Source organism: Geotrypetes seraphini, chromosome 6 (assembly GCF_902459505.1).
Source record: "Geotrypetes seraphini chromosome 6, aGeoSer1.1, whole genome shotgun sequence".
Classification (NCBI taxonomy): Eukaryota; Metazoa; Chordata; class Amphibia; order Gymnophiona; family Dermophiidae; genus Geotrypetes; species Geotrypetes seraphini.
This window is the reverse complement of record NC_047089.1, coordinates 6,016,857-6,041,875: the sequence shown is the minus strand read 5'-3', so window position 1 is coordinate 6,041,875 and position 25,019 is coordinate 6,016,857. Positions and strand designations below refer to the sequence as shown.

Sequence of the window (25,019 nt, the reverse complement as noted above, 5' to 3'; positions counted from 1 at the left end):
TGGTCCCGCTCTGCTTCCCACGAGAACTGTTCTCGTCGGAAGTGGTGTGGGACCAGGCAGGCAGTCTTGTGTACCGTTCTCCGCAAGAGAGAGAGCCGCATCCAGCCAGGGAGGGCGCCAGAATTAAAATAAGATAAAGGGGTGGGGGGGGGGGTGGGAGGGTATTCGCTCCATAAGACGCACCCTTATTTCCACCCATTTTTATGGGGGAAAAAAAGTGTTGTCTTATGGAGCGAAAAATACGGTACATAAGAATTGCTATCCCGGACAGACTGAAGGTCCATGAAGCCCAGTATCCTGCTTCCAACAGTGGCCAACCCCAGGCTACAAGTACTTGACAAGATCCCAAAGAGTAAAAGAGATTTACAAGTCCATCTTAATGGCTTTTGAATTTTTCTTTTATTAAATTATCCAAACCTTTTTAAACCCTGCTAAGCTACCTATGGGCTTCTTAGCATTTAGCAGCGCTGAGCTTTAGTAAAGGCTTGTTAGTTCTCTTTTCCACCGTGGAGATTAGACTTTCTACTAAAGACTGGCTTATGAACTGTTTTTTAAATCAAGCAAATTACAGTATCTGTGGTAGTATGGATTTAGTAGGTTGAGGCACTTCTAAACGAGTGTACTGGGTACGATGAATCTACATTTCACTAAGGCCTTTGCTGTCCCACTCAGGAGGCTCAAACCAGTAAGGAAGCCTAAGGCACAATCCTAAAGGTATAAATTTAGAAACCAGTTTTGGTGATAGGTGTGGTCAGGTGAGGAAGGAGATAAGATGAAACTGCAGTCATAGTGTGATGTAGAAAGGAATAGAATAATACAAAACAAAGAAAAATATGAGTCTGCAGTGAAGGGAAAGCACCAAAAACCAAAAGAAACTGCAGAGAGAAATGTACAAGGTTCAGGAACTTTATTAAAAGTCAGTAAAATATTATCTTGTGTACATGGAGACCGGACCCAACATGGTCCGTGTTTTGGAGAAACTCTCCTTCTTTAGGGGTCTGAGTTGTCCTGTGCTTCACTAATAGAAAACCATATGGCATGCAATGATTTTGGATAAAATTCGTAAATGCTCCTATATGGCACTGGATGCGAAAGTTCACACTATTAGTCTAAGTGGTGTACATACAAAGTTAAAAAAACAAAACAAAATAGGTTTAAAACAAAATGACTAATGGTGTGGACAGATACAAGTGATAAACATGGTCCTGCTAAAGGAGGGAGGGAGGGAATACTAGTTACATTAGTTTCTTATCAAAAACCAAAAAAAGAGGAGACTGGGTAAGACGATCAGATTTATGAAGTGAAGGCATCTTTAAATAGAAAGGTTTTAAGATTGGATTTGAATTTTGCTAAGCAGTGTTCTTTTCTAAGGTAATGAGGTAGGGCGTTCCATAAGCTTGGTGCAGTAACCAAGAAGATAGTTTTCTGGGTGGTGTCATAAACTATATGATGAATTGAGGGGACTGAAAGAAGATTTTGTTGTGATCTTGAGGGGGAATATGCTTCAGCATACAGTTTGTAAGAGTCCACAGTAGAACAAATTCTCTGTAATCACAAAACTTGGACTTACAGGAGTGGAAATTATGAAAGCGTAGAAGAGTATTCCGGTCAGAACTCTTACGATATAATGTAGTTTCCACTCTATCAGCTATTTTGCAGATTTTCATATCCAAAAATTCTACAGAAGTACAGCTATAAGGCTTTAAATTGTAAGTTGACATCTCTCAAATTCAGTCAATCAAATTCCCGTAGCGTTTCCTCTGGCCCAGACTAAATAAAAAAAATACCATTCAGAAAATGTTTCCATACATATAGAGGGCTCATATAAAAGCAAATGTTCTAGACTTTAAAAAAAACAAAAAAACTTTGTTCGAATGGTGGATTGCATCAAGGAATTGTCTGGATGGAAACGTCTGGAAGGAGTAGAAATGCAGTGGGCAAAACTGAAAGGAGTAATTGTAAGGGCAACAAACCTTTTTGTGAGACAAATAAGTAAAAGTAAGAGGAAAAGAAGGCCACTTTGGTTTTCAAAGGTAGTAGCTGAGAAGGTAAGGAATAAGAGGTTAGCTTTCATAAACTACAAAAGATCGCAGAAAGAGAAAGTAAGATGGGAAAAAATATCTGGAAAAGTTAAGAAAGGCTGGTCGAGAAGTCAGGAAAGCAAAGATGCAAATGGAAGAAAAAATATAGCTGACAGTAAAATAGGGGAGACAAAACATTTTTTAGATATATTAATGAAAGGAAGAAGTGCAGAAGTGGCTTTGTGAGACTCAAAACAGTGAAGGGAAGAAATATGTAGAAGCTGATAAAGAAAAGGCTGAATTGCTTAACAAATATTTCTGTTCTGTGTTCACGGCTGAAGCACCGGGAGTGGGACTGCAGAAGACAAATGTGAATAGGGATGGAGGAATTGTAGATTCTGATCGATTTTTCAGAGCGTTGTGTTCATGAGGAGCTAGCTAAACTAAAGGTAGACAAAGCGATGGGGCCAGATGGTGTGCATCCGAGGGTGCTGAAGGAACATAGATAAGTTCTGGTGGCTCTGCTGACTGACCTTTTCAATGAATCTCTAGAGTCGGGAGTGGTACTGGAGGACTGGAGAAGGGCAGATGATGTCCTTCACAAAAGTGGAAGTAAGGAAGAAGTAGGGAATTACAGGCTGGTAAGCAAATTAATGGAAAGCAAATTAATGGAAACACTTTTAAAACAGTGAATGGCGAAGTTTCTGGGATCCTGTGGATTACAGGACCAGAGGAAACATGGATTCACTAGAGGTAGCTCTTGTCAGACAAATCTGATCAATTTCTCTGACAACTAAAATTCAATGCAAAGAAGTGCAGAGTAATGCATTTGGGGATTAGACATTGAAAGGAGCCAAATGTGCTGGGAGATGAGAGGCTGATATGCATGGATGGGGAGAGGGACCTTGGGGTGATAGTGTGAAGATCTAAAGGCAAAGAAACAGTGGCTATAGCCAGAAGGATGCTGGGCTGTATAGAAAGAGGCTTAGCCAGTAAGAAAGAAGGTGTTGATGCCCTGTACAGATTATTGGTGAGGCCCCACTTGGAGTATTGGGTTCAATTTTGGAGACTGTATCTAGCAAAGGACTTAAGAAGACTTGAAGCAGTCCAGAGAAAGGCGACAAAAATGGTAGGAGGTTTGCGCCAAAAGAGGTATGAGGAGAGACTGGAAGCCTTGAATATGTATATCCTAGAGCAGTGTCTCACAAACTTTCAGGCTGGCGGCACACTAAATCTAGTACCCCGGCTAGAAGGCACCTGGAAGTGCGCAGAGGCCCATCTGGCTGTGACCCGCTTTGGTGGAGAGATCCGGGCGGTGTGGGGAGAGGAGAGATGCCAGCCAGGAGAGTCATTTGTGCTGGCTGACTTCCTACAGGATGTGCCTCTCGCCACATGGACGACTCTCCTCCTCGCCAGTGTGTCATGGCATAACTGAAATCTCAGGAGGCACACAGTTTGACATACACTGCTCTAGAGGAAAGGAGGGACAGGGTTCAGATACTTGAACTGTATTAATGTAGAATAAAACCTTTTTCCAGAGAAAGGAAAATGGTAAAACCCGAGGGCATAACCTGAGGTTGAAGGGTGGTAGACTGAAGAGTAATGTTAGGAAATTATTCTTTACAGAGAGGGTGGTTGATGCATGAGCTAAATATTTAAAAATATAAACAATAAATATATAAAGTTCGGTATGTATGAAAATTGTTAAACCAATTTTTTTGTTTCATATAATTTCAATTAACTTGTAATTATTATTTTTTCATCGTAGGAAAGACTACAGAAGATGGCAGATCATAGCCCAAAAATAGCCGCTCTCCTATCATGGGTAAGGCCCCATCGATTGTTTATCTGTAGTTGCACAGAATTTATCGTTAGCCACACAAGACTATACTACTATTACTACTATGATTTATTTCTATAGTGCTACCAGATGTACACAGCGCTGTATAGAGTCACAAAGAAGACAGTCCCTGCTCAGATCTTTTGAGTATTGGGTTACTGACATTTATAAGTTTAATCCTACCTTCCCATAGTAACAAATTTAACAGCTTATGGGGATATTTTGGCTTAGTTTTTCATCTGCTTCTTTATACTTTCAGCTCGGAGCTAGTCTCTACTAGGCTGTAATGCCATGAGCTGTGTTTTTGCATTTGCCTGAGGCTTCCCCCAATATCAGAGCCATTGCAGTGTTTTGTGATGTTATGTTACACTAAATTCCTATTACGCAGATACCTTGACAGTTCTAAGCAGATTACACAAATTTAAGAAAACTGGGTACATACATTCCAGGAATTACAATACACCTGCCTAACAGAATCTCATTTCCTGATAGTACATATTTACAAAATAAAAATGTCTTCAAAGTTTTCCTAAACACTAAATCAGTAAGTAATTGAATCTGAGCTATCAGGGAATTAAATATCTTACATGAATTTGATCCCCTTGACCGATGGAAAGCATAGTAATATCTGATTTGTGAATTCTTAAAAAAAAAAAAAAAATGAAGAAATGTTACTCAGTCACATAAATAGTCGGGAGCATCACCAAAAATGTAATTTAAAAAATGATAGTACAGTACATAATTTGCTTCCTGGCTTCTATTAGCCAATGCAATTCAACAAAAAGTGTAGTAACATATCAGCCTTGTTGCTGTATTCATTATAATTTATATACTGTATCTTTAAAGATTAGAGCAGCCAACATAGATATTACAATAATCTATCCTGGCTGGAATTACATTTTGCAGCAGGGTGGGTTTGATTTTAAATCAAATTGATTTAAATCGCTAGTCAGACTTGATTTAAATCGTGGTTTTCTATAGAAAGACTCATTATCCCAGGACAAGCAGGCAGGCTATTCTCACATGTGGGTGACGTCATCCGACGGAGCCCCGATGCGGAAGCCTCACAAGCAGACTTGCTTGAAGAAACTAGAAGTTTCGAGTCACCCGCACTGCGCAAGCGCGAGTGCCTTCCCGCCCAGTGCACTGGGCGCGTCTCCTCAGTTCTTAGTTTTCCACGGAGCCGAGAAGTCCGTCTTTGACTCTCTGCGTTCAACTTCGTTCACTTTCCTTCTCCTCGACCGCGGTTTGTGGTTTTTCTTCACGAATCGCTGTTTTTCTTTATTTTCATTTGTTTAAAAAAAAAAATTTCTTCCGTTTGTTCTCCGGGTCAGGCCGTTCGGCCGCAGCCCGCGTGCTTCGACTTTGCGGCGGCTATTTTTTGGCCTATGTCCCGGCCTGCTACCGGCTTTAAGAAGTGTTGCAAGTGTAAGTGCACGATCTCCCTTACAGACCCTCATAGATGCTGCCTCAAGTGCCTTGGGCCGAAACATCGTCCAACCTCGTGCATGCCTTGCTTAACGCTTCAGCCTCGAGCTTTTAAGTGTCGTTGCCTTTTGGTGGATCAGCTCTCCTTCCGATCCTTCGACTTCAAAGGCGTCTTCGGCCTCGACGCCTATCGATGCTCCTCCGGCGCCTCCTGCTTCCACCTCAAGCCTCATCAAACCTTCATCGTTTGCAGCAGCTCTTGATTCGACATTACCTGCTTCCTCAGGTCACCTTGCTTCCCCTGTTTCCTCAGGTCAGATAGCTCAGCATTCGGTTTCACCGGTGGTGATTAAAGTGGCCAAGACTCCTAAGTCGAAGCACTCTCACACCACCTCGAAGGAACCTCCAGCCAAGGCAGGTGGGCCGGTTTCAGACGCGGAACCCACCTTGCCGGCTTCTTTCCAGATCATATTAGAGAAGCAGTTCTTTCAGTACCTTACCATTATGGGTCCTAAACTGCTTCCTATTATCCTGCCTGGGCATCCAGCAACTCCCTGTGATATCGAGCCACCTCCTATGCCTTGGTTGGAGCCACACTCTTTGCAGGGAACAGAGTCTCTGCGAGTGTTTGGTCTGCCTCCTAAGCATGACAGTCAAAGCATGGATTCTTTGCGAGTGCATCAACAGGACTCCTCACACTCTCAGCAAGGAGCAGAGTCTTTGCGAGTGCATCGAGGTTCCTCTTCCAAGCCTCTGGAGCTTCGATCTACAGCCGCTAGTCCTATCCATACATTGGCATCGACTGCTTCCGTCTATGAGATTAAATCTCCCCGCTCATCGAGGTCTGGTTTTCGACACAGCCCTCATCATCGTTCGAGGCCTTCATCGAGGCATTCTTCCAGGCATCGTTCTTCGCAGGATGTCCCCTCTTCCTTGAAGCCTCGTTCCACTTCAGCCTCGACCAGACCGCCGACTCCTCGGTCGAGGTCTCCCATGCCGGACCTCGAGGATGTTCCGGTCTCGGTTGCTTCGTCCAAATCACCAGGTTCCTTTGTTGCTTTTTTCCATGCCGAAGCTTCTTCTTCGACACAGGCTGCCTCGACGTCCTCGAGTCTTTCTCGAGAACAAGCGCTACCAGATCAGCTATCTTTTTCGTCTTTTTTACGACAGATGGCTTTGGATTTGGATGTGAAATTAGATACTGGCTCCAAATATTCTAAAGAATATCTAGAGGTCATGCGTCTCCCCCAGCCTCTGGCTGAGAGTCTCAAACTTCTTCTTCATAAGCTTTTTCATCAGACTTTTGCTCGATGCATGGAGACTCCTTTTTCCTTACCAGCAGTTCCTGGAAAGTTGGACTCGAGGTATAAGACTGTGCATCACAAAGGCTTTGACAACTCGCAGCTTTCTCATCAATCTCTGCTTGTTGAGTCCTCCTTGAAGAGATCCCATCCTTCAAAAGTCTACGCCACAGTTCCTCCTGGGAGAGAGGGGAAAACTATGGACAAATTTGGACGTCGCATCTATCAGAATGCTATGTTGTCCTCTAAGGTCCTCAACTATAATTTTCATTTCATTACTTATTTTGAATATCTTCTTTTCCTTCTCCAAAAATTTATGCCTTTTATGGACAATCAAATGCATTTTGAGTTTCAAGAACTAATTTCTAGTTTCTCTCAATTGCGTCTCTTATCTGCTTCAATCTTCTTATGACGCTTTTGAGCTGTCTGCCCAGGCGGCCGCTTGCTCAGTGGCTATGCGTTGTCTTGCCTGGCTTCGTACCATTGACATGGACTCTAATCTTCAGGATCGCCTGGCTAATCTTCCTTGTCTTTGATGAATCCATCGAGGCGGCCACCAAGAAGTTATCTGACCATGCCAAATCTTTTGCTTCCATCGTCAGACCCAAGCCAAAGCTGACTCCACCCAAGCCTACACGCCCTCCTGTCATCTATCAGAGGTGTTTTCCTCTGAAGCCGGCTCCTTACACTCATCCTCCTGTGAAGAAGCAGCATCCTCAGAAGCAACAACAATCCCAACCTACTGCTGCACCTAAGGCTTCTCAGCCTTTTTGACTGTTTACAACAGAGCATAAACTCCATCGTTCAGTCTCTGTCTCCTTTTCCCCCTGTCGGAGGTCATCTCCATCTTTTTTACCACCGATGGACGATAATTACCTCCGATCTCTGGGTACTTACCATCAGGGAAGGATACTCTCTTCATTTCACTCAGGTTCCACCAGAGCTTCCTCCAAGAGAGTATCCTTCCAATCCATCCCAGACCGCCCTTCTTCTTCAGGAAGCTCAAGCTCTGCTTTATTTCCATGCCATCGAGCCTGTTCCCCTGGACCAGCAGAACCGGGGGTTTTACTCTGGTTACTTTCTTGTTCCGAAGAAGACGGGCAATCTGCGACCCAATCTGGATCTCAGGGCTGTCAACAAATTTTTAGTCAAAGAAAAGTTTTGAATGTTGTCCTTGGCATCTTTTTATCCCCTTCTAGAGCAGAACGACTGGTTATGCTCTCTGGATCTCAAGGAGGCCTACACTCATATTCCCATCCATCCGGCCTCCCGTCAATACCTCAGATTTTGAGTGGGGAATCTGCATTACCAATACAGAGTTCTACCCTTCGGCCTGGCCTCGTCTCCCAAAGTGTTCACCAGTGGTAGTGGTAGCAGCAGCTCTACGGAATCATGGTCTTCAGGTATTTTCCTACCTAGATGACTGGCTCATCAAAGATTCCACGTCTCAAGGGGTTATTGTAGCGACCCAACGGACTATCTGGTTCCTACAAAGTTTGGGATTCTAGATCAACTTTCCCAAATCTCAACTTCAACCCTCACAGACTCTGCAATTCATCAGAGCTGTTTTGGACACTGTCCAGCTCAGAGCATTCCTTCCACAGCAACGACTGGAAGCTTTTCTTCAATTCTGTCAAACAGTGTCTTTCTGCTCTTCCATCTCAGCCAAACACATGATGGTACTTCTAGGTCTCATGGCCTCTACAGTACATGTAACTCCTTTTGCCAGACTTCACCTCAGAATTCCTCAATGGACTCTGGCATCTCAGTGGACGCAAGTTTGCAACCCTCTTTCTCAACACATCTCAGTCACTTCTTCCTTGAAGAAGTCTCTCCATTGGTGGATGCTCTCTTCCAATCTTTCCAGAGGCTTGCTTTTTCAAATGCCTCCTCATCAGAAGGTCCTCACGACAGACTCTTTGACCTACGCTTGGGGCGCTCTTATCGATGGTCTCCGTACTCAAGGCCTTTGGACCAGTACAGATCGTCAGTGTCGTATCAATCAGTTGGAACTCAGAGCGATCCTCAAAGCTCTCCACGTTTTTCAACATCTCCTTCACGACACAGTAGTCCTCATTCGCACGGACAATCAAGTCGCCATGTATTATGTCAACAAACAGGGAGGGACTGGGTCTGCCCCCCTTTGTCGGGAAGCTCTGGAGGTGTGGGGCTGGGCAATCCGCCACAACACCTTCCTCAAAGCTGTCTACATTCAAGGGGCGAAGAATTGCTTGGCGGACAACTTGAGTCATCTCTTGCAACCTCACGAGTGTACTCTCCATTCCTCGCCTCTTCATCACATTTTTTCACAGTGGGGAACGCCACAGATAGACCTCTTTGCGGCTCCCCACAACTACAAACTGCTTCAGTTCTGCTCCAGGATATACTCTCCTTACCGCCTCGAGGCAGATGCTTTTCTTCTGGAATGGACAAATCATTTCCTCTACGCATTTCCTCCATTCCTCTCATTCTCAAGACTCTGGTCAAGTTGAAGAACGATCATGCCACCATGATTCTAATCGCTCCTCGGTGGCCGAGACAACCCTGGTACTCCCTTCTACTTCAACTCAGCAGCAGGGAGCCATACCTTCTACTAGTTTTTCCTTCTCTGCTTACACAGTCAAGGATCTCTGATTCATCCCAACCTCCAGTCTCTACACCTGACAGCCTGGTACCTCTCAACATAATCCCTCTTCAGTTTTCTCAATCTGTGAGAGCCGTTTTGGAAGCTTCTAGGAAGCCTACCACTAGACAATGCTATCACCAAAAATGGACTAGATTTTCTACGTGGTGTTTTTCTCATCATAAGGAGCCTTAGCATTCCTCCTTGTCTGTTTTGGACTATCTCTTGCACTTATGTAATTCTGGCCTCAAGTCTACATCTATACGAGTCCATCTCAGTGAAGTATCTCACTTGAAAAGTGGTGTTTCTCATTGCTCTCACTTCTGCTCGACGTGTCAGCGAACTGCAATGTTATTGACCCACCTTTCACTGTGTTCCATTTGTACTCATCCGAAGTTCCTGCCTAAAGTGGTCTCAGAATTTCATCTCAACCAATCCATTGTTCTTCCAGTGTTTTTTCCAAAGCCTCATTCTCACCCTGGAGAATCTGTTCTTCATACTCTGGACTGTAAACGTGCTGTGGCCTTCTATTTAGAACGCACCAAACAGCACAGATCTGCTCCTCAACTTTTTGTCTCCTTCGATCCAAACAAGTTGGGACGTCCTATCTCTAAGCGTACCATCTCCAACTGGATGGCGGCTTTTATCTCATTCTGCTATGCCCAGGCTGGATTACCCCTTCACAGTAAAGTCACAGCCCATAAAGTCAGGGCAATGGCAGTTTCTGTAGCTTTCCTCAGATCTACACCTATTGAGGAAATTTGTAGAGCTGCTACTTGGTCCTCGGTTCATACCTTCACTTCTCACTATTGTCTGGATACTTTCTCCAGACGGGATGGACAGTTTGGCCAAACTATATTACAAAATGTATTCTCCTAAGTTGTAAACACTCCCACCATCCCATTCTGGTTAGCTTGGAGGTCACCCACATGTGAGAATAGCCTGCCTGCTTGTCCTGGGATAAAGCACAGTTACTTACCGTAACAGGTGTTATCCAGGGACAGCAGGCAGCTATTCTCACAACCCACCCACCTCCCCTGGTTGGCTTCTCTGTTAGCTATCCGAACTGAGGAGACGCGCCCGGTGCACTGGGCGGGAAGGCACTCACGCATGCGCGGTGCGGCGACTCGAAACTTCTAGTTTCTTCAAGCAAGTCTGCTTGTGAGGCGTCCGCATCGGGGCTCCATCGGATGACGTCGCCCACATGTGAGAATAGCTGCCTTCTGTCCCTGAATAACACCTGTTACGGTAAGTAATTGTGCTTTCTTGCTAGTATATTCTTATTCTGCGAAGACAAGTAGGCATTATATTCTCACATGTGGACGACATCTACGGAACCCGGCACAGACAATTGAAAAGTGTACTGTCACTTAAACTTTAAGATCACACATACCATGTGTGTGCTAGTGTCTTCCGCCTGACGTCGGCTCACGGGCTCATCAGTTTTCAATTTTACACAGAACTGAGATGCTGTGATTTAGAGTCTCTCTGAGCACATCAAACTATTGTATTTTTTTGTGCCTTCCCGTTTCATTTTTCTTAGTTTTAGTCATGTTTTAAAATTTCTTTTCTTTCTCCTTGATTTGGATTAAAAATTTTGAATTTTTTCCTGACTTTTCTTGTTTGTTTTTTGGGCCTTCGGGATCTCTTCAGCCTATTTTCAGACCTGGAGCGTTGATGTTTTTTCTGTATTCCATGTGCTCAACCTCCCAGGACAATAGAGTCCTTTGACCTTCATGTTGGCAGTTTTTCCATTTGATGTCCAAGACTCCTAACAGCTTCAAGCAGTGCACTTGATGCCACAGGACTATCTTGGGTACAGACCTAAATCAGGACACGGTGTTCTGTGAGCGTGTTCTGGTAGCGTCCCTCTAGGGCAGGGGTCCCCAAAGTCCCTCCTTGAGGTCCAAATCCAATCAGGTTTTCAGGATTTCCCCAATGAATATGCATGAGATCTATGTGCATGCACTGCTTTCAATGCATATTCATTGAGGAAATCCTGAAAACCCGACTGGATTCGGTCCTCAAGGAGGGACATTAGGGAACCCTGCTCTAGGGGGGTCCCACCCATGATGGAGAGTCTAAAAGAAAATTAGTTAGGTAAGAACCTAATTTCTCATACTAGAAAGAAGATTATTTAGGTAAGAACCTAGGGGCAGATTTTCAAAACCGGTTCCAGCCGGTTTAGTGTGCATGTATTTTAGCATCAATTATCAAAACAGCTTACTGAGGTCTTTCCAAGTTTTCTAGCAGTCTCTGATACTGCCATGCAAATGTAGTACAACAAGATCATTTTTGCGGCCAAAATTTGCTGACAAGTCTGAGCTGTTGTTGCCTAACTTTCTGAACAGTGTCTCCCCTGGGCAAATTAAAATAATTAAAAAACAAACAAACCCCAAATTGAAGATCGGCAGGCGAGATGCCCACACTATGCTCCTATAATTCTGCTTTTAACGCAATGCATCTGGATGGGTTGGAAGAGGTCAATGATAGCTAGTAGCTGAATAGTCACACTTTGTTGAATACATTTTTTTAGCCCTTCTGCTGACTTGCTTCCATCTTTTCGCAGGTGAACAGCCTTAAGGTTGATGAGCCGATTGATCATATGTTACAGTTGCAAGATTGCAGCATTTTTGTCAAAATCATCAGCAAAATGTGAGTATCCAAGCTAGCACAATTATTTTAGTATGAAGAATTCTGATTTTGGGAAGGAAGATTTTAAGACTACAGATTCCTGGTTCTCGGGGAAAAAATATATTTGGTAATCTATCTCCCGTATTTGTGCATAAAATTCACCTGGTCTAGGGTGAATTTGGAGAGTAGCAAAATTAGTATCCATGCACTTTTGTCAATTGCATCAGTTTTATATGCACTAAGTAATCTGGATACATTTTTTTAAATTTAATTTTGTATTGAATATAAAAATAAACATACATATCTTCTATCACATGACATACTGTGATTCTTCCTCCCCCCAAATTGTACAGATACATTTTTTAATTGAAACTTTCAAAAAGATATACAAGAAAATACTTTATACAGAGCAATTAAACAAATATATAGCAATCCAAAATACAGTGAATATCAGGAAACTTAAATTATATAACTATGTCCACAATATAGAGGATAGGCTACTCCAACAGAAAACAAGAAGGTGAACTACAAATTGAAATTAACAATAAAGTAAAAGGCAGCCAGTTAAGCATATATTCCTAATCCAGATTTCCTTATCGTATAACTCCAAAATCAATCTATGAAGGCTAACCAATCTATAATGGAAAGTTATGCAGAAATGCGGATAATTGACTAGGGTCAAAAAAAATATTGTACACCTTGAATCTTATTGAAACGTTTTATAGGAAATCTTTTTTTTTTTTTTTTCAAATACTTTATTCATTTTTCATCTTCCATCAAGTACACAATATTACATCGATTGAATCATACACATCACTTGAAATTCTTTCTATTGTCATCTTAAATACATAAATTATCTCCCTCCCCACCCACCTTTTCACAAATATTGCAATCAAAAAAATAACATACATGTGCTATATTCATAGATATTGATTCAACCTATATTATAACTATATACCACCCCCTCCCATAATTATAGTTATACTTTCAATGTAAAAAGGCATCTAATTATTACAATAAGTTGTCAATGGCCCCCAAATCTTTTTAAAATTATTATAATTCCCTTTTTGTATGGCAATTATTCTTTCCATTTTGTATATGTGGCACAGTGAATTCCACCAGAAGGTGTAATTAAGCCTTGTGTCATTTTTCCAATTTCTGGTGATATGTTGAATGGCGACTCCTGTCATTATTAATAAAAGTTTATTATTATTTGATGAAATTTGACTTTTTATTCTCATTGATGTCCCAAATAGGATTGTATCATATGATAGGGCTACATGGTTTTCTAATAAACAATTAATTTGAGAGCAAATTGATTTCCAAAAGGCCATGATACAGGGACAAAAGTATAATAAATGATCTAGAGTCCCTGCTTCCAGATTACAATGCCAGCATCTATTAGACTTAGAGCTATCCAACTTTTGTAATCTAACTGGGGTCCAAAATGCTCTATGTAACAAAAAGAACCAAGTTTGTCTCATAGATGCAGACACTGTACATCTTATTCTCCAAGACCAAATTCATGGCCATTGAGATGCAGAAATTTGATGCTTAATCTCAGTGCTCCAAATGTCTCTAAGACCAGTCTTTGGTTTTTTATTCATAAATTCAGATATCAATTTATACCACTGTGCGGCCTGGTGTCCCAAGAAATCCACCTGAAAGCATAAGAATTCCAGATTATACTGATTGTTAAGATTTTTCCATTTAGGGAACCCCTCAATAGCTTGCTTCAGCTGCAACCATTTAAAGTTTTGTGATTTGTTTAGACTATATTTATGTTGCAGCTGTGAAAAATCAAGCAGTTTACCATTTAAAATAACATCACCTAAAGTCCGTATACCTGCAATAATTCAATGCTTCCATAGGATTTTAAAACCGCCAACTTGAATCTTGGAGTTAAGCCATAAAGATTGATTTGTTGATTTGTGTATTGGGTTTGGACTTAAATTGCTGACATAACGCAAAATTTTCCATGTATCCATCAATATTCTGTTCTCTTTATATTTCCTAGGCATTTTAACACCAAGAACATAAGATAGGTTTATAGGAAACATGAGTCGCCATTCCAAATACAACCAATCTGGGGTATTTTCCATTAGCTCTGGGAGGACCCAATACATACCCTGGCGTAAAATATAGGCTTGATGATACCTATAAAAGTTTGGAAAATTTACCCCACCCTCCGCAATTGATTTTTGTAAAGATACTAGGGCAATTCTAGGCATTTTACCCAGCCAAACAAATTTTGTAAGAATACCATTTAACTTTTTATAAAAAGACCCTTGAAAAAAAAACTGGTATCATACTCATTTGATAACAAACCATAGGCAATATCATCATTTTAATAGTTTGGACTGTCCCCCACCAAGAAAGATGTAAAGGATTCCATTGCTCACACATTTCTGTTATTTTTTTTAACAAAAATCTTTCATTCTCTTTCATTGTATCTTCCAGCGTATTTTTAATTCTAATACCTAAATATTTTAATCCATCTTCTTTCCATATAAATGAAAATGAATCAAATAAGCCTTTCGTACAATGTACATTAAGTGGAAGAATTTCTGACTTGCTCCAATTTATCTTATACCTTGAAAATTTTCCAAATTTCTCTATTAACTCAAGCAAGCATGGCATGGTAATTTCTGGATTCCTCAAATAAAGCAGTATATCATCTGCATATGCTAAGATTTTATATTCCCAATCTGTACGAGGAATACCTTGTATCCCCTTTGCTTGTTGAATGGCTAATAACAAGGGTTCTAATACAATATCAAAAAGCAAAGGAGATAAGGGACAGGCTTGTCTAACCCCCCTCTGCAAATTAAAAGCACTTTGATAAATTATTATTAATGTGTAATCTTGCAGCAGGAGAGCTATACAACGTCTGAATCATTTGTATAAATCCTGAACCTATACCAAACCAATCTAATGCCTGATACATGTAAGTCCATTCAACTCTATCAAAGGCTTTCTCCGCTTCCAAAGAGACAGAGAAAGCCGGATCATTCATGGCTTTTGTCAAATTTAACATATGAAAAGCCAATCTAGTATTGTTAGAAGAATGTCTCTTAGGAACAAATCCTGTTTGGTGCATATCAATAGTAAAAGGGAGAGCCTTAGCCAATCGTAAAGCCAATATCTTAGCTAAAAGTTTTCCATCAACATTGATTAATGAGATAGGCCTGTAGTTTGAAACCAAAGTGGGATCTTTGTTGGCTTTGGCAAAACGATTGTTAATGATTCTGCCATAGTACCTGTAATACAACCTCTAGTCAGTTGAAACTGATATAAATTTAATAAATAAGGCAATAGGATACTTTGAAATGATTTATAAAACTCTACTATAAAACCATCACCACCTGGAGTGGATCCAACTCTAAGAGACTTCAAAAATTTTAAAGCATCTTTTTCCCTATCTCCATAAGGCTCAGAAGAATATAGGTCTTTATAAAAATTTAAAAATTGACTTAAAATATTTTCAATTTTAGTATGTGTCCCTCCATTTTCATCCTTTATTGCAATAATTTTTGTTCTTTTTTTTTCTTTAAGATAATTTGCCAATAATCTTCCCGCCTTATTTGAGTTTTCATAATACTGAGTTTGTTCGGAAAACAAATCTTCCCTTACAAATTTAGAAGATATCTCATTATATTTGCCTTTTGCTTTTAATAAAGCCTGAAGGGTATTTTGCTCCCATTTGTCAACTAATTTATTTTCCAAATGTTTAATCTCTTTTTCCAAATTATAAAATTGTTTTTTGAGTTGTTTTCTAATATATGCCGAATATGAAATTACATCTCATGGTAGCCTTAAATGCATCCCATAACGTTTCTATGTTAATATCTTCTGAAGCATTAAGTTGAAAGAATTCAATCATTTTTAATTTAAATTCTCCAAGGAAATTTGAATCCGCAATCAAAGTATTATCAAATCTCCAAATAGACTTACAGTAATCTTGCTCATCAAACTGAAATTCAATCCATACACCACCATGATCAGATAAAATAGTAGGATCTATGGTGGCTTTTGTCACTCGCTGAACTATTTGATTCGAGACAAAAATATAATCTATTCTTGAAAAAGAATTATGGACCTGTGAACAAAAGGAAAATTCCCGATCATTAAAATGAAGTATATGCCATATATCTATTAAATTACAAGATTGTGCCAAATTATCTAACCCTAGTGACTTCATAATTTTACTTGGTTTTTTTATCCATTAATGGATCCATTACTGCATTGAAATCTCCAGCCACTATTAAATTAGAAGTAGCCAGTGGGAGTAATAGTTGTTGTAGATTCTTAAAAAATTCCATTTGATTCGTATTTGGGGCATACACATTGAACAGTTCCAGGGTAGTATTTCCCATGCTCATTTTTACATGTACCCACCTACCCAAAAGATCCGAATCAATTAGCTGTACATTTTTTATTTATTAATATGGCAACCTCAGCTTTCTTTCCAACTGCAGGGGCAAAAACATTTTGGTGAACCCAACCCCCTTCCAGTTTTCTTGATTCCATCATTGATAGGTGCGTCTCCTGAATAAAATACAAATCAGCATTTTGCTGTTTTAGGAAAGCTAAAATTTTTTTCCTTTTTATTTGATGGTTAAGGCCATTGACATTCAATGAAAATACCTTAATCTCCATCTTCTTCCAAATGTATAATCCAACAATAATATTTAAATTTATTTAATTTAATATGATTAGACACCATTACACAGATAATAACCAATGAAAAATTAAATTGATCTTCTTCAATCCCTTCATTCCCTATCCTCCCATCCCAGATTTTGAAAAAAAAATCCTCCCTTTTCCCTCCCCCACCCGCCACATAAATTGATTGCCTTGGAACACACATAGGATTAGTAATCAGAATACCCCCCAGGCAACATTCCATCACATCTTTCCTCTTACAATATTTAAAAATAATAGATTTATTCATTAATGCATTATGAATCAAGTAATCCCACAATAATTTTCCTTGCAATAATGTAATCCTAATTATTTATATTAAAGAAGTTTTTCATAAAACCCATTTAAAAAATTTCCAATTAAAACAAGTTTACCAAATCGTATCTTATCATTACTATAAATATTTTACTACCTTTTATAAAAGAAGAAATTATATATATATATGATCCTTGTTATCAAGACAATAGTCACAATCAACCCTTAAACTTTCATCATAAAAACTATTTCTTGTTTTACATGCCTATCAACATTGACATTAGATCCTTTTACTTATACCATATAATAAAATCTTACTCAATATAAATCAAGTCAGAATTTATAAAACCTTTGAAATCAAATATAAGAATCATCTTTCCTATTAAACAATTTATATTTCCCAAATATAGCTTATGAATTTTTTTTTAGTTTTATTTTTTTTCTTCTCTAATATCCTATAAGTGGAAATTTAGTTAATCATCTCAAATAGAACAACTTCATACAACAGAATTCAACTTCTATTAATAATTCATTTTTTCCTAACTTTCTTGTATATCCTTTTAAGTTTTACCATGACCATCCCAAAATACAGAAATATTGACTCCTTTTTTCCTTTTGACTATTCCATTGACTTCAACACACATTAATCCATCTTTTCAATCAATAATATATTCAGAAAACAACAAATATTGCTCAGTTAAAATTGCTGAATTCTTTTTTTTTTTGTAATTCTTTATTCATTTTCAATTTTTCAATAAGTGCAATACAAATTAAATACATCTTATATTTAAGACATCACTTAATATTCTTTCAAGAAACAAATCAATCTATATTCCTCCCTCTACCCTATCCCAAAACTATTATAAATTTTTTTAGATAAATATAAAGGTCGACTATTCCTAATTATGACAGGTACTGCTGTACAGTTGATCATGCGTAACTGGAAAAATTGGGACCTTCTTAACTTTACATTCTGGTGGACAAATTTATGCTTGATATACAGATATGAAAAAATGATTGCAGAATCGTTAGGGAATATACAAATTTTCAAGCTAATATGGGGTTCATTGACGTCTTTTGTTGATCTATTGTAGATTTGATTTTTATTGATATATTATGTGCACATCCAGGGGGAGGGAGGGAGGGTGGATTTATTTTTAAATGATTCTCTGAATTCTTGTAAAATTAATGTATTGGGTTATTTATTAGTGCTTATTATCTCTTATGGATATGAAATGTATATCATAATGTATATCAAATGTATATCATAATGCGGATGACACTAAACTCTGTAGAAGGGTCAGAACTACGGAAGAGTGTGAGGACCTACAAAGGGACCTAAGCAAACTGGAGGAGTGGGCGAATAAATGGCAGATGAAATTCAATGTAGAGAAATGCAAGGTCATGCATATAGGGAGAAAGAACCCGATGTTCAGCTACCAAATGGGGGGATTAGTATTAGAGGGAAGTAACCTTGAAAGAGATTTGGGTGTACTGGTGGATACAACAATGAAGTCAACGGCGCAATGCGCAGCAGCCGCGAAGAAGGCGAACAGAATGTTAGGTATTATTAAAAATGGTATTACGACCAGAACAAAAGAAGTCATCCTGCCGTTGTATCGGGCAATGGTGCGCCCACACCTGGAGTACTGTGTTCAGTATTGGTCACCGCACCTTAAGAAGGATATGGCAATACTTGAAAGGTTCCAGAGGAGAGCGACACGAATAATTAAGGGCATGGAAAACCTTTCATACACTGAAAGATTGGAGAAGCTGGAGCTCTTCTCCCTGGAAAAGCGGAGACTCAGAGGAGACATGATAGAGACCTACAAGATCATGAAGGGCATAGAGAAAGTGGAGAGAGACAGATTCTTCAAACTTTCAAAACATAAAAGAACAAGAGGGCATTCGGAAAAATTAGAAGGGGATAGATTCAAAACAAATGCTAGGAAGTTTTTCTTTACTCAGCGGGTGGTGGACACCTGGAATGCGCTTCCAGAGGATGTAATAGGGCAGAGTACGGTACTGGGGTTTAAGAAAGGATTGGACAATTTCCTGTTGGAAAAGGGGATAGAGGGGTATAGATAGAGGATTATTACGCAGGTTCTGGACCTGTTGGGCCGCCGCGTGAGCGGACTGCTGGGCACGATGGACCTCAGGTCTGACCCGGCAGAGGCATTGCTTATGTGCTTATGAGCTTTTTGAAGATTTGATTACTAAAATTGCTGAATTCAATTTCCTCGTATAGATTCTTCCTTTGCTTTTATCATTAAGCATGTCTGATGCATTTAAAATAATCTCTTCTTACTAAAGTTGATAGTTTCAGAACATGAATATCTTTTCATTAAGGAGCGAACTAGAGATACTGCTAAATAGGTCTCTCTTTCTTATTTTTATTTTTTAATTTTCCCCTTTTTAAAAAATCTTTAGATAGTTAAATATAACAGAATTCATCCATTCTCTTTTTCCATCTTATTATAGATGTTAAACTTTTTTTCCCCCTTTATAGTCTCTCCTCTTCTTTAAGTTAACTTGTCCAAAATCCTCAAATATATTGTAAAGTCTAGGTTATTAACTTAAAACCATTTAAACAGACATTGGCTCAGAGTTTGTCAAGAAGTCCTTTAATTTTTCTGGATCTTCAAAATATAAGCACTTGTTTCCACTTGTCTCCACTTGTCACCCTCATTTTTGCAGGATAGTACAAGCCATATGCGAGTCCCTTTTCTTTCATTTGAGGTCTTAACTGGAGAAATTGTTTTCGTATGTTCGCAGTTTTTTTTGCAAAATCCGGCAAGAACAGAAACTTTGATCCTTTATAATTTAAGTTTCTGTCAGCTTTAGCCAAATTCAAAATCTCCAAGGCCTGCTGGAATCATAAGAGCTTGAAGATTAAAGGCCTTGACTTCACTTGGTTAGCTGACCATTTAGATGGAATCCTGTGTGCTCGTTCTATTTCTAGGGGATGTTTTGAATTTAACTGCAGTAACTTTGGCAAAAGGTTTTCCAAAAATTGAATAGGATTTCCCCCTTCCAAATTCTCAGCTAGACCAATAATTTTCACATTCTTTCTCCTTCCATGATTCTCATAATCCTCAAGTTGTTTTTTCATTTCTTTGATATCTTGACTGTCAGTTTTACATTGAATCGCGTTAATTTCCAACTGCTCCACTTTGTTTTCTAGTAACGACACTCTCTGATTTGCAACCTCCATCTGCCTGTTATTTTACAGGAAATCTTAAAAAGAAAGTACCACCATTATTTACTACTCTTGAATGCAAAGCCAAGAACCACCATTGACATTCCTGGATTTCTTTGCCCACATCTGGATAGCAGCACTCTTTCCCTAGAAATATATCCGTACGATGTTTGAAATACAAATTTAGAATATTATTATTAGACTCGAAAGCAAATGAAACGAGCAGAGCAGCCCATTCATTCACGGTATCTAAAGATGTTTCCAACATTTCAGATGCATTGAGACTATCAGATGACACTGATGATAGGGCTAAAACCTCACCTTTACCTCTTTGAGTCTCCAACTGTTTTTCTTATAGGGAGGATAATACAATTTTTCTACCAGAGGAGTAACATCGTCCTCTGGTAGTTTTAAGATCTCTTGAAAAAGTCTCTTGTGGACAAATACAAGTATCTCAAATGATTCCTTCTCAGGTTATTTTCAAGCTGTTGCTTCCAATGGATGTTAATATGTACAAGGGATCTATGTGTTTTTGTATATCCTCTTCCTGATTCCGGAGGTCCCTAAATATACGCAGTTCTTTCGCAGAAGTTGACTCCAAATTAAGTTTGTTAGAAATAATTTTAAGCTCTTCTACTTAGTTAATGTATGTATTTGCTGCGATTTTCAAATCGGTTATCGCCTTCTGTGAGAGAAAGAAACTTATATTGTTTATTGCAGACAAGTGTGGGAGGGGAGAAAGACCATTGACTGCTAGAGAGAGATAAGATAAACGACTTTTTGAAAATGCTTCCATAGCTTTTCAGTGATTTTGGTTACTCTGGCATGTTGGTTGGACCAAGCTTTGTTGTATCCCAGACCTGTCCTCTGAACATTATATAGTACAAAACACTGCAGTAAAAATTATATTTAATACAAAAAATATGACCATATTACCCCTCTTTTACATAAAGCTTATTGGTTACCAATAGAATATAGGATCACCTATAAGATTCTTCTACTAACTTTTAAGACCAGAGTAAATAACTAGCCAGAATTGATTAATAACTTACTTATCCCATATAATCAAACTAGGACTTTAAGATCTACAGCTCACAACCTTCTTACCATCCCCTCATTGAAACATATAAGCACAATGAGGACTACAATTTTCTCTGTTAGCGCCCCCTCTCTTTGGAACAGTATCCCAAATTACTTACGTGAAAAATCAACTCTTGCCAATTTTAAGGTGAAGTTAGACATTTCTCTTTCTCGATGCTTTTGTAATTTAAACTGTCCTTTTAAGGACAACTTAGATTCAAGAAAGGTTTTGACCTTCAGTTCCCCCTCCCTTTGTTATTTTTCCCCTTGTGTGTTCTCTTTCTCTTTATCAATTGTAGTTCTAACCCTTCTTCCCTTTTGTTCTCGTTTGTCAACGTCTTTAAAAATTGTCATTTTCCCTGATCTGTTTCTGTTTAAAATGTGTTTTATTTGGCACATTGTTTTGGTGTTTTTGTACACTGCCTAGAAGGCTTGATTGGGCAGTATAAGAAATTTTAAATAAACTTGAATTAGACTATTTTATTTTCTCTCTGGCCAGACAGGGTGTCAAAATGCAAAAAGGGCAAAGTAGGCACACACAGCTTAGTATAATTACTCATTTTATAGTTAGTTTACAATTTTTAGTCCCCCCCCCTGCCTGCTTCTCATTGGTTAGGGCCGCAGTTCACAATCTATCAAATGTCTCCCTCAATACCTCCGTTTTCCACACCTCTGTTTACTTTTCCCATTACCACCAACCCCATTTTCTGTTTCCCATATGTGGTTGCCCGATCATCCCATCACATGCTCATTCTTCACACTACATATTGCATCCTTCGTCTTGCTGCTTCAACAAAGCCTTTGCTGAGGCATCATGTTCTTCAAGTTACTGGAGGCATTGTGTTCTCAGGAATGTCTCATCCTTCCTCTTTTATACATCTCAGCAAAAAGTTATTAGTACCGATATTCCCTTATTGTTTCTATGTATTACACTGCAGTAATTAACATTCACTTGTTTGCAAAATATATTGATAATTCACTCTGTTATATTATATCATAAAGTTATTATTTTGTTTCTCGCACTGTGTGGAGTAAAATAAATGAACAGAAAATGATTGCTTGCTTAAAAAGTACAAATACTAGGAGACATGCCATGTGGTTACTTAGGATTAAATTTAAAACGGGAGAAAATATTTTTTTCACTCGTTGTAAAACTCTGGAACTCGCTGCCAGAGAATGTGGTAAGTGGTTAGTATAGTTAGGATTGAAAAAGGTTTTGATAAATTACTGAATGAATTATTTTTGAACATCCCTACCAAATAGTGTTTTGTGGATCACAACTTTGGTGGGTGCTTCTAAAAATGTCATTGTCCTGCAATACCCACAGAGGTCATTGGCTTTCTTCATGTGCACAAATTGTGGTTGTGTTTGCAGAAAGATTGGTGAGTGCTGTTCTGTATTGTGTTTAGGTACTTGATTAGTCAGGTTGAGGTTGTAAGAGTCCATTGAAGCCAAGCTCAGAGTATCATCTCCAGTGTCTCTGCTGAGTTTGTATTGCTATTAACTGCTCATGATTACATAATACCAGTGTTAACTGTTCAGATCTTGATTGACACTGCTCCTGGATATTTCAGTGTTACGAGTCAGTTCGTTCTTTAAGGTCTACTTGGATCAACAATTGGTTCAACCCTTTTTGGCTAAGGTGTACCATGTGGAGATATGATAAGCCCTTGGAAGTTAGTGCATACTTATGGAACAAACTATCAAAACTGATTCATTTTGCCATCATCAATACCCGAATTTTGGAAAATGTTGAAGAATCGACTGTTTGTACAAGCCTACATGTGATACAGTGATGAAATGACAGGACAAGAGGGATATTAATAGACATATGTAGGTCAACTTTTTTGCGTATGTTTACTTGTGCTCTGCCTAGGTGATAGATATGCTGTAAATTTAATGAATAAATAGCATAATTCTTAAAACTATCCGGGGAGACCCCCAGCCAGTCAGGTTTTCAAGATATCCCTAATGAATATACATGAGGCAGATTTCCATGCTTGTCACCTCTATTATATGCAAATCTGCCTCATGCATATTCATTAGGGATATCTTGAAAACCCTACTGGCTTGGGGGGGGGGGGGGGTCCCAGGACAGGTTTAAGAACCATTAAATAAATATGTGAAATTTCTGAGTATTGGGTTGCAGGTGTCGAGACATTAATTAGTTTTCTTTCTTTCAGGACTAGGAATAAAGGGGAGGAAGAACAGATTCTTCAGCAGCCCAAGCCAGACAAGTTCCATTTTGTCTGCGGCTTCCTACAAAGTAAGACAGACATGTCTATATCCCACCGAGTTCTATGTTTTTTAAAATGAGTTCAAAGGATGGCATCAGCTTCACTATTCTATACAAATGGGTGTGATCCCATCCTACCTTTCCTACCAGAAGGTGTAGAGAAAACTGAATTCTGCCAATAACATTGCCAGTATAAGCTGTGGTGATCCCTGGAACAATCTAGTATTTTTCTCTGTCCCTGGCCTAGCTGCCCAGTCTGCTGGCTATGGTCAGCATGATCAAGCCTGATGGCCACTTCTAGATCACAGTCACAAGATCGTCCCTGGTTGATCTCGGAGCTTGGATTTACATAGTGTAGTTTCCAAAGTCATTCCTGGAGTAGTCCCTTGTTAGGTTTTCAGATTTTCAGGATATCCACAGTGAATAAGCATGATAGAGACTTGCATCCAATGGAGGCAATATATACAAATTATTTCTGTGTACAGTATATTCATTGTGGACATTCTGATAACCTGTCAAGGTGTTTCTCCAGGGCTTACTTGGGGAAACACTGTTCTAGTGTGGTGGAGCTGGCTGCAGATTGTGAGGTGTTAGGGTTGTTTTTTTTTAATATGCCTCCAGTGATGTATAGGAAACAATCAGACTAGGTTTTCAAGATATCCATAAACAGCAATCTTGGTTAGGCAACTATGTTAATGGAGCTAAGTTGACTTACGGCACCTTCAGGAAAGAAATTAAAATTGCATTGTTTGATCGATTTATCTCATAAACAGAAGCTATGCTAAAAATTCCAACAATTGTACTCTATCAATTCCTGTATAACTTATATATCTTGTATAATATACCGTACTCTTATAATCTTATAATGTATACATTGTAATTTGCTGATTGTCCAGCTCTCTTCGGTGTGAACCGCCTAGAAGTCGTCTGACTATGGCGGTATAGAAGAATAAAGTTATTATTATAATTATAATGAATATGCATGAGAGATTTCTGTTATATAAACATAGGAGTCTGTACAATGGGTGATTATCCTGTGGTCATGAGTTATTGCAGAAGAATGTAATTACATATTTTCAACTCCACCTCCTTCCCCAGTGAACTACAGTACCATTTTCAGGTTTGGGTTTTTTTTTTTCTTTAAAGTGAGTTGAGAAGGTGTGTTCTGATCTTATCTGCTCGGTTTTTATTATTTTTGAGTACTTTTTTTTCTCGATTGAGAGAGGCTTTGGTGCTATGAAGTCCTATGCTTGGGAGAGGACGCAGACTCTGCATGGGCGGTCTGCAGCTCACAGATCAACTTGCAGGTGTATCTGATGAGCTGGCCTGCTTGTGCAACTTGGAAGTTTGGGGTCCATTTTTCTGTGAGCTTGCTCACCCTCTGATTTATCAGAGGCTTGAGCGCAGGCTGTGGGGGCCCCAGTATTAGTCTAGCGCAGGGGTGCCCACACTTTTTTGACTGGCGACTTTTTAGATCTTCTACCATGCTTCATGTCATTACAGATGTGCTCAAGGGGCTAAAACTGGAATCTCTGCAACAAAGTAGAAGGGATGGAGTCTGGAGTTGGCTGTAGAGGAGAAGGGTACAGATGAGAGAAACTTACCCAATGAGCGGAGTGACCGGGGGTGGGGGAGGAGGAGGAGGACTGTAGAGAGAGAGGAGAGATACTATGGAGCTGCAGAGCAAATACACTTGTA

General features: G+C 39.3%; 1 protein-coding gene across 4 annotated transcripts in view; it reads left to right on the top strand.

Annotated features, from left to right (window-relative positions):
* NUMA1 (nuclear mitotic apparatus protein 1) overlaps positions 1–25,019 on the top strand; it is a 271,890-nt gene that overhangs the window by 30,093 nt on the left and 216,778 nt on the right. For all 4 annotated transcript variants that reach the window (XM_033949032.1, XM_033949036.1, XM_033949035.1 and 1 more), the window contains exons 2-4: positions 3,790–3,846; positions 11,783–11,868; positions 23,269–23,351. In XM_033949032.1, the coding sequence (XP_033804923.1) occupies positions 3,805–3,846; positions 11,783–11,868; positions 23,269–23,351 (211 nt within the window). In that variant the 5' untranslated portion in view covers positions 3,790–3,804. The remainder of the gene's footprint in view (positions 1–3,789; positions 3,847–11,782; positions 11,869–23,268; positions 23,352–25,019) is intronic.